The 10,213-nt window shown below is 42.2% G+C and overlaps 1 protein-coding gene across 1 annotated transcript; it reads right to left on the bottom strand.

Annotated features, from left to right (window-relative positions):
- Positions 1-478: 478 nt before the first annotated feature.
- On the bottom strand, positions 479-9,981 carry eif3eb (eukaryotic translation initiation factor 3, subunit E, b). The gene is made up of 13 exons (XM_031874867.1): positions 9,887-9,981; positions 9,330-9,447; positions 8,808-8,925; positions 8,587-8,629; positions 7,651-7,755; positions 7,390-7,515; positions 6,325-6,449; positions 5,787-5,913; positions 5,595-5,696; positions 2,731-2,840; positions 2,288-2,390; positions 1,956-2,090; positions 479-814 (listed from the first exon to the last, which is right to left on the bottom strand). The coding sequence occupies exons 1-13, from the start codon at positions 9,974-9,976 to the stop codon at positions 776-778; spliced, it is 1,341 nt and encodes a 446-aa protein (XP_031730727.1). The 5' UTR covers positions 9,977-9,981; the 3' UTR covers positions 479-775.
- Positions 9,982-10,213: the final 232 nt, after the last annotated feature.

Raw genomic sequence — 10,213 nt, 5'->3', positions numbered from 1 at the left:
ATAAGCTGTGGCTAAACATTTGCTGCACGAGCAGAAACGACCGGCTCTAACTGACGACGAACAGAGAGGCCTTGAAAATATAGTGTGACTGATGTATGATCCGTAAAGCGGTTGTCGTTCCCTTTCAATTTGATCTCCATGCCAAGTGAAGCTTTTCTTAAGTTTTCCTTTTCAATCACGAAATCATTCGTGCTTCTAACGTCGAGGCGTCAGAGGAGAGCCGGGTTCAGTGCCGCCTTTCAAAAGAGTTCTTTGGTTTCATTTATGCATCAATTTTGCATCCGTCTGTTCCCTTTATTCATTCATTGTTACAACCAATCACACAAATATTAAATTGAGACACTGTAGTGGGAGCCACAGTCTGGAGAGATTGTTGGGAAAATGCTACAACTGTCTGCAAACGGCGGGAAACAAGAACTAACCAATGGCGCCATCTAGTGGTCGGATATGAATAGAGGAAGAAGAAACAAATCTCTCTGAAGAGGCAAAAAATGTTTAATGTTAATTGCCGGCTGGATCGATAAACTAAAGTTTGGGTGAATACTTTAGAAATCAACAGTTGATACCAGAATAAATATAATAATATGATGAACTTAATAAATAATACCTCGGTGACGATGTCTTCATCCAGACTTGTCACGTCCTCTCTGACATTTCATACTGCAGAAGTCATGCTGCCAGTTAAATAACAATAGTTGCTAATCTGATAAATAAATAAATTCAATGAATTGTATCCAGTAGAGCCATCTGCATCCTCTTGAAGCCGATTTCCATTTTAGGAGAAGCCAGAGTCTTGAGCAGCCCAATTTGGAGTCTGAGAAAATATAAAAAAACAAACAAAAACAAACATTAGAAGAAACGCTCAAACTACTTTATAAAAAGGCAAAAGGAGATTTGCTCCATAATTAGATATCCACCATCTGACAACACCTGCTTCTCTCTAGAACAGGACAAAAGCAATGTTGACAGATTGTGCAGAATTCTAAGTGACTCAAATTTGAATCATGATTATTTTACCCAAAATAAAATGTTGTGTTGTACCATCGACGAGGAGGATAGTTTAAGAGTTACATGAGGATGTCATGTTTTCACACACATTCATTGGAGGGCAGTAGGACAGGAGAGCAATCACAATGTGAGTTATGTGACATTTAGATCCAGTCTAATTCTAAAGAGCATAAACTTATGAAAAATGTAAAAAAATGTCTCAAATAATAAATAAATCACATCTTGAACAATCTCCATGTCTCAACTTGGTCGGTTTAAAGTAAAAAAAAAGAAAGAAAGCGATGATGTACGGTATTAATATCCTCTTTCCCTGAACAGTAAATACTAAAAGGGTACAAAGTTCACATCCAGGCGGCAACCTCCGGGTCTGAAAAGTGAAGCCACAGCTGCAGAGCCTTAAAGCTGCATTCTGTCTGCTGACCATCAGGGGGCGACTCCTCTGGTTGTATAGAAGTCTATGAGAAAATGACTCTACTTCTCTCTCGATTTATTACCTCAGTAAACATTGTAAACATGAGTTTATGGTCTCAATCTCTAGTTTCAAGTCTTCTTCAATACAGCATGATGTTCATTTAGTAAATTATGGTCCATTTAGAGTCAAACAGACCATAAAGCAGGGTATGCTTTAGGGCGGGGCTACACGGTGATTGACAGGTTGTCCATTCTGGGAGTCCTCTGTGTTTACGTGTTTGAACTTTAACCCTTTCACAGTGCATTTTCACTTCATGAAAGTTAAATAAGGTCGCCTAAAAATGTCTTATTTAGCATTCGGATGTTACAACTTTCCCGTTACCAAAAAAAACAAGATGTGACGGTCAAAATACAAGACAGCCCACGGCTTCAAAACGGCAGCCTACAAACCAACGGGTGACGTCCCAGTGACTCCACCCACGTCTAACATACGGCCTATGTCCACATGCATACACCTTGTTTAGAGCTTTCTCTACCTCATTCCTGTTGCTGTGGGCCACTTTCTTCTCTATGTTCATTGCCAACATCTGGCTACGGAACGACAGGCTCTTGGTCTTCTCGATCACCTGCTGGTACGGCGACACCGCGTTGTTGCCCATCACCACATGACCCTGAGGGACAAACATTCACACAAATGAAGGAATGACTTTAATGCACCGCCAGTTAAACTCTTGTACGCTGCTTTCATCTTACATGAGCAAAATGCATACATTTCGTAAATCAGAAGACTAGACAGGGCCGTTCATGCTAGGCTCGGTGATTTTAAGCTCATCCGACTGAAAGTGGATCAGTGGATGCGGAGCCTCACCAGTTTGGAGTCGATCTTGGCGTCGAGCCTGGCATTACGGATGAGGTTGACGATCCACCTCTCCGCCTCCTCCGGCGTCATGTTGAGCTTGTCTGCCAGCATGCTGAGTGGAGAGAGCGAAGGAGGAGGGGCATTTCAGCGGAGTAAATATCCTTTGGGGTAATCCAGTCTTTGAAAATTCGTTTTATAGTTCTCTGTTGAATATACTAGCATGACATGGATGACATCTAAAAAAAAAAAAAAAAAAAATGGGGAACACAGAAAACAAAAAAAATGGGGACACAAAATGGGGGGGAAAAAAAAAAAAAAAAAAAAAAAAAAAACGGGCTTTTTTTTTAAACCCCCCCCCCCCCCATTGAAAAGGAACTGTGCCTTCACAAATGAAAAGGAATGGCACACTCCGTTCCTGACGAGTACGCCTGTTAGTTACAAAGACGGCGTACCTGATGCTGATACACTGATGGATCCGACAAAAGGTCTCAAAGATGAAGAGACGGGCGTTCTCGATGAAATCCTCGAGGCAAGCGACCAGGAAGAAGTCGTTCACAAGAACCTGGAGGACAAAAAGACCACAGTGCTCCATCGATCACGTCTCACACAAAGCATTCACATAGAGGAAGCAGCAGAGGACAACCTGGAAAAGACAAAGTGTTCCTTCAGTTACTCGTTCTAGTTCTCTGCCGGCACACTTTCCAATACATGCATAATGAGCGTGCAGCTATAATTTAAACCACATGTTATACTGGAATGATAAGTATACTGGAGTACATAAACACATGAGGTTCCATCCACAGCGGGCTGGCTGTTCTGCCACAATTTCCAGCTATTGGTTTATCCACGCATTCATTAAAATGTCCCGGTCAAAACTATGTGGTTTGGATGATTGGGAAATTTTTTTGGTCCAAATTCACCAATTCTCAAAAATGAAATAGTCACATGAGGTCATTTTCCTAAATAAAATGCACATTTATGCATCAATGTGCTTCCAAATCTCCTCAGGTTATCTGCTGCATAGGAGCTTCCTGTGGTGTGAGTGCGAAGGCTAAATCATGTGCTGATGTTGAGAATGGAGCTCATGCAAGAACATTTGCTCTTATCTCAACTTCCTCTTATTCCTAAAGGAGGGCTCGTACGAGTGAGCCACGTCAGACCCAGCAAAACGCTCCGACTTTTGGATAACGATTAGCGCTCCAATGTCATAAAGCAGCGTGGACTAGAACCCAAAGATGACGTGCGTGCTACGAGCACGCACAAAAGCGTTGATGCTAGACGCGCTGTTCGTTGCAGTTCTCTCTGAAACGTTACACGGTGTACAAACTAAATATTCAGCGAAGAAGCAAGAAGACAACAAGTGGAACCAGCAAAACGCCATAAACCAACCTCCTCAAAGCAGAGGAGGAACTGTATTTAACTCAAGCCTCATAGCTCATATGATGAATATAATGAAACAAAGGTGGAATATCGGGCTTCACTATGGCATGCATACATTTAGCTTACGTACGCATCCTGCCCCATATGTCCTATATTTAAAGTCCTGCTTTCAAAAGGAAAGCCAATGATTTTAACAGCGTCAGCAGCAGAATGAAGGGACCTGCTAAGTGGTGGGGGGATAACAAGTGCCGTTAATGCCGTGTCACCCGAGGGTCGTACCCACACTGAAATACAGCACAGAATGCTGTAACATGAAACAGGCCTCTCCACAGCACGCCGACTGGTGACCAACCGAATAACTGAAGTCGTTTTGCAGTTTGAGAGTTCATGTTGATATTGTAGCGTAATACAATAGCACCAGTAGCCCATTTAAATGAATGGTGATGTCGTCGGGTAAATTCAGCAAACATATTGGCTAACCAGTTAAACAGGACATTGTCAACATAATTATGATGTGGAGTTTACGTGGGGTTTGTAAAGTGAAAATTGCTTCAAAGTAATGAATTATACAATCCAAAATAATTGCGCAGGACTCCTTCGACAGGTCTAGACCACTCGTGAACTGTATTCATAAAATTCAAAATATGAGACTATTGGTGAATGTGGCAAGTTTTCCTAAATCACTCGTAATCACTATTGGTTCTTGCATAAGGCCCATTGTTCTGCCTTTGTAAAAAAAGAAGTCAAAATACTAATGATCACAGCTATAAATATTTAATGTATGCTAGGGGTGAGCAATTATATCAACCATCAGCCACTGGCTGGGTACATCTAGGATTTTTCGGGGGGCATTTTAGATCTCTCAGATGAAACTACGATCGCTGCTTGTTGGTCTGACGTTGCCTGTTGGAATTTTAACACATCCAACCCTAATTTACACGCATGTTTGTTTAGATAAATACGATAAGATTACTATTGCACAACAAGATGTTAAGATACTGTATTTCTCCACCAACCCGGAGTGTGTGTGTGTGTGTGTGTGTGTGTGTGTGTGTAGGAGATTATGTTGAGACGTCTCCATCTGTTGGTTTTAAAGCAACAATCACAGAAACATCAAATGGGATGTTTGACCATCTTGAATCTGCAGAGGAGCTCAGGTTTATGAATAAATTAGCGTCTGGGATGTTGAAAGGAGATGTGGCACCATGATTTCACAAGGAGCCGTTATTGTGTAAGAAATCCAATTACTCCACGCTGTGCTGTGGTAAACACACAAACAAAGGTGCATGTCAAGCATAAATATTACTTTACCGATTCACTCATTTTCATCATGTGACTGAGACAAACCGGGTCCAATGCTGACATTAATATTCAACATTAATCAAAACAAAGTGCTCTTCACACAACAGGAGACCTTCATTAAAAACATAATAACTTGTTTTTACAGTAATTAAGACATGTTGTTGATCTCTAGAGGGGAAAACATGTAAATTTAAATTCCCCTGACGATTGAAAGCCAGCAGATTCCATGAGAGCTCACTCTTCGTATCTGACAGGGTAGTTGAGGCCTTCGCAATCACTGCATAATTTACACAAAAGGAGTAAAAGCCAATTCACGGGGGTGCTCAGAGAACAGGCAAAGTGGTCCCACGACACACAACTAAAAAAAAATACTGCAGGGTTTCTAAAGAGAAGGCAACCGAGCCCCAAATCCGACAGCTGTTCCGCTTTGAAAATCAAACTGAATAAAAGTAAGAGCCGGCAAATCAGGCCAGACATGGATTTGCTGAGGCTGAATGGCTGCAAAGTTAAATGCTTTGGGCTCAGGAGATCAGAGCGCCATAGCTAAGGGAGGCTTCATATCACCCCTCCGTCCCGCGAGACCATGACAAACACACACTGTCAAGCAGGAGAAACTTCGGGAAGCTATCCTCACCGACTCGCACTCCCTCAGCTTCTTCTGGGCGCCGTCGAAGTCGAAGTTCACATAGAGACACTCCACAAACTCTGTGATGGGGTCCTTGTATGTGTACGACTCCTACGGGAGTGAAAGAGAGAGAAACCTTAGACTGAACCCTCGAGCCACTTCGGATTAAAAAATGATTCTGCTAACGTTTATTGACTTTACCTGTTGAATGACTTTCACCAAGTCCTTGAGCACTTGTCTGCGCTTGCGTACGTCTTTGTTGGTGATGACTGCGGTTGTGAGGTATCGCAGCATGTGTGGGCACATTGTCTGGATCGCATTCAAGTACCTTATACAAAAGCAGCACACGGTGGCATCAAAAAACGTCGTCATCGCAACAAAACTGGGTCATTTTCCTCCAAAAGAAAACACGCAGAAGCTTTGATTCATGAGGTAAATACACATGGTGCAATTCTAGACAAAACATGCACACTTGTGTAGCTGCAACACATTCTGATCAAAAACACGTTCAGGAAGTTAAGTGACAACACAACAGCAGGGTGGCCTTCAAGCTATAAGGGTCCTTTAAATAAAAGGGCTGAGGTTTAGGCCGAGACAAAGCCAGCGTGTCCCTCAACCGTACGCTCTTGAGCAACAGAAAGAATGAAACGCACGCTCTGGATGACAGAACCATCATGCCCGTGTATCGTTTGTAGAAGCCGACGGTACTTTGCGGTGTATTGAAAGCACGGAGACTCACTGGGGCTGGTAGAGGAAGAGCTCGATGATGTTGTCCCGGCCTTTAGGGTGGTTGAAGAACACAAAGAGGGACCAGTGGATGAGCCAGGTCCTCTGTTGGAGTGACTGGAGAGGAGAGCTCACCGACTGAAAGGAGAGATTCCATTAGATCGTTTTGCATACAACTTGCCTTCCCTTTTGAATTTTTCTGAATTCTGTGCGTTACGATCCTAGCACGTTTTGTGTCTAATAATGTCTAAAATCAATACAATTGCAAAAATGTTTAAATGTAATGCATTTGATGTAACACAACATTGCACTATTTTGTTAAAAGACAGTGATTCAACACAGTTATAAAACCAAACATTGCATCCGATTGAAAAATGTATTAAAATTAAATTTAGCCGTTGCCGTCAAACTCCTCCATTTTTTTGGACGACTAACAGGCGACCCCTCCCCCACGTTTCCCCTCTACACGCGTCTTGAGCTCTCATTGGCTGCGGCTGCCCGACAGGTCAGATATTCGGCCTGCTAGGTGATGCATCGTGCAGAGAGTACCCAGCAAACACCATCTTTTCCTCACAGAGAGCAGAGGAGAGAAGCAAGGTGCCCGTAGATGGAACCAAAACATAACAGCATGGTTTTCATCTTTTCATTAGGCTTAGGTGCAGAGAAATAAATAATGGTAGAGAAACCCTTATTTTCAGAAATTGCACACATATTTTCCCATCATCATCAAATTCCGTCCTGTGTTTTCAGCATCACAGACATTATTGGGCCCTGCATATTCCAACCTAGCCTTAATTGTGATCTCAGCTGCACACCTGTAGAGTTTTGTGTCTGCAATTTGCACAGATGCGACGCTATCGCGACGACAAAATCTGTCTGCATAAAGACAGACGGATGTATATTTAAAGCCTCTGTGGTAGTTCCCGTTACCGTCGGTGTCTCCAGGTCCACATTTGACACATCCCATGATGACGCACACAGACGCACATGGGGAAAACAACAATAGTGACACTGTCGCGGCTGATAACCAGCTAATCGTAATGACATCCGTACGCATCATGAAGTATTATTCACTTACATTGTTATCGATGGTCTCCCTCAGTCGAGTCAGATCCTCCATGGCTGCTTCCCAGTTCTGCATCAGGATCTCAGAGGCCAGTTTCCCCCACAGAGAGCTCAGGGCATTCCTGTCTGTAGAGGGAACCTTGAGCAGAGAGCAACACATTCAGTGTTTCACAAATAAAACAATGAGCTTCATCTTGGAAATCATTTTAAAAAAAATAAATGCTTTCCTGGGGCTTGTATTGAACCTTTTCTATTCTTCTGTGGTTACTCTTACCAGGACACGAAAGAAGTAGAGGTATTCTGCAGCCCCAGAGTAGTTACCGCACTCGTACTGGAATTTGGCGTACCTGTACAGTGTGTCCAGGTATTCTTGTCGAAACTAAAAAATAACAAAAACAAACAGGCGATGCATAGATTAAAGCAAGTTGAACAAGGTTGACCAGGAACCAGTGAAATGGAGGAAAAGTCTGGCTTTTACTGAAAGGTTTGCCATCTCTATCTGCAACTTAGCTGGTAAAGATTCATTAAGAGGAAGGAGGAGGAGGAGGAGGAGGAGAAGTAGTGTTATAATGAATGTGGCTTTAAACAGTACATAGCCCTGGAGGGCAGTCACTCTGACCCACTGTTTTTCACACGGCTAGTGCCTTTGAAATGTAATTGTGAGAGGTTGCAAGGCTGACACATTGGGGCTGATTAGGGAATGTGACAGTATATTTCATCTTTTTAGGCAAAGCCTGCTCATTAAATTTCTTTTATATTTCATTTATTTTATATCTCTTGTACATGTTAATGTTTCTACTTACACTGATTGTTGTTGATTGTTAAATGTTTGCACCTCCCGTCACGCCAAATTCCTTGTATGTTCAACATACCATGGCAATAAACGGTTCCGATTCTGATTTCATCACCAACAAGTCTTCTTTACAGGGTATTGTGCACACGATGTGGAAGATATCTTCATTTATGTGTAATCGATTATATAAAAAAGGTAAAATAAAGAAACCATTGGCAATGAGGTAGCGAGTAGTTACTCTAATCGTCGAGTGAGTAATGAGCCCGTTGGTGGGTGTCATTGGATGTTTTAGGATTCTGAGACTGGTTGTTATGGAAACAAAAATACATTGTGCAACCCGCCTTAAAAGATCAAAATTCAGTGCACCGTTTATACAACGAGGTGTGTGGATACGCCGTTCAACATTTCAACACTTACATTGTGTTTCTCTGAAAGGTAGTCGAAGAGCATCCGTCCATCTCTGATGAAGAATAAACCAAACGGATGTCAGATGAGCCATTAACGGTCCACAGACATACTTTCACACGTACTATCAGTACTGTTAGTACTATAATACTGTCAGTAGTATAATACTGTCAGTACTATAATACGACGAGCGAGACAATCATTCCACAGAGATGCATTTCTTTCTTTCTGACCTTGTGGACTGCATCTGTCGAGTCGTCTCGGGGTCTTCAAACATCTTGACGATTGGTTCCGTCTCTGACTGGAGCTGCTTCAGTTGGGCCACCACAGTACTCCTCTTCTCCCTCAGCGCTGAGACAGAAACAATTATCACATCAACACTGTGGTGTTACAGCAGTGGTGCTTTTAGAGTGAATGGAGGAGAAGAACAACACTGCCAGCATCAAGGAGGCAAATATAGGCAAGATGTTTCCATTTAAACATTTCCTGAACAGTAACCAAGCACTTCACAGATTATGACACTATTATGTTTGATCAACAGACCGCTGAAGTAGCTGGTCAATGTTATGACATCACAGAGGCCACATAGCAAGACATCCAGTATTCTAGTGTTTTAACACATGACTGATAATCTGCTATTCCTTGCAGATTATCAGTAGGTTCACACAACGTCGTACCGTTTGAAAGCTAGACGTTACGACAGAATGAAATGGTATTGAACCGAAAGAAAACGATTAAACTACTATGTTTCATACAGTGTGGGATTTCCTTGTCCAGGTACAGGTTTTTGTACACATCCATTGCGAAGTCCACCATGTTTGTCTCGCTGAGGAGGTCCAGCTTTCCCTGAAGGAGTTCCTTTTCATTGTAGATCTGTTCAAAACAAAAGCATATGTTTCCCTTGGGGCTCAGACTGTATTTAAGAAACATCTGGACAACCAGAAAAAGGGAAACGACTTGAGGACACCACAACACGTGACATTCAGCCAGTTGTAGCCAACGTTAATCCTCTATATAGTAACTATGCGAACACACTAGGTAACGTCAATAAGAAGCGTAATAGAGTCTTAAACAGTTTTGCGGCTTCGCAGCAATTGACTGCTACTATAACTAATATTGCAGCAACACTCCAGTTATTAACTATCTGAATACATGTATAGTTTAGCTGGAGTTAGCTGCTAACTGACAGGCTATCCATCATACGTGACTGTTAGCCAGCTGAGGATGGATCTGTGCCCGCTACAAAACGTGTTTTCATGTATACATATACGGCAATAAACAAGCACGTTATGCGATGCAAAAGCGGTTGTACCTCTTTCACGGACAGGAATTCCAAAAGAGGAAAAACCAAATGCCGGTCCAGAAAATGAGCTATCTTGGTTGTCAAGTCGTAGTCCGCCATCTTGACTGGCTTCAAAAACAGACTTTATTGACAAACACTGCGCGGACAGAACCAGGCACAGCTACGTCATCTCATTTTCCCGCCTGAAAAGAAAATGGCAAGATATTAGAAATGTTTTACATGCACAAATATAAAATAAAAAATTAATGATGAATGGTAAGTGGTAAAATAAGAAAGGAAAGACAATGCATGAAACATGAAAAATGCCTTCTCTGCTGGCCTAAACAGAATCACAAA

Source organism: Anarrhichthys ocellatus, unplaced genomic scaffold (assembly GCF_004355925.1).
Source record: "Anarrhichthys ocellatus isolate YVR2014 unplaced genomic scaffold, GSC_Weel_1.0 scaffold84, whole genome shotgun sequence".
In the NCBI taxonomy this organism is placed as follows: Eukaryota; Metazoa; Chordata; class Actinopteri; order Perciformes; family Anarhichadidae; genus Anarrhichthys; species Anarrhichthys ocellatus.
This window is presented reverse-complemented; position numbering and strand designations above follow the sequence as displayed.

Excerpts from the sequence above, each read along its gene's own strand:
- eif3eb (XM_031874867.1), bottom strand. The coding sequence starts at position 9,976 with ATGGCGGACTACGACTTGACAACCAAGATAGCTCATTTTCTGGACCGG. Across the intron at positions 8,926-9,329 it reads GGACAAGGAAATCCCACACT|CGCTGAGGGAGAAGAGGAGT; the intron begins GTATGAAACATA and ends TTTCTGTCTCAG. Across the intron at positions 5,697-5,786 it reads TGGTGAAAGTCATTCAACAG|GAGTCGTACACATACAAGGA; the intron begins GTAAAGTCAATA and ends TCACTCCCGTAG.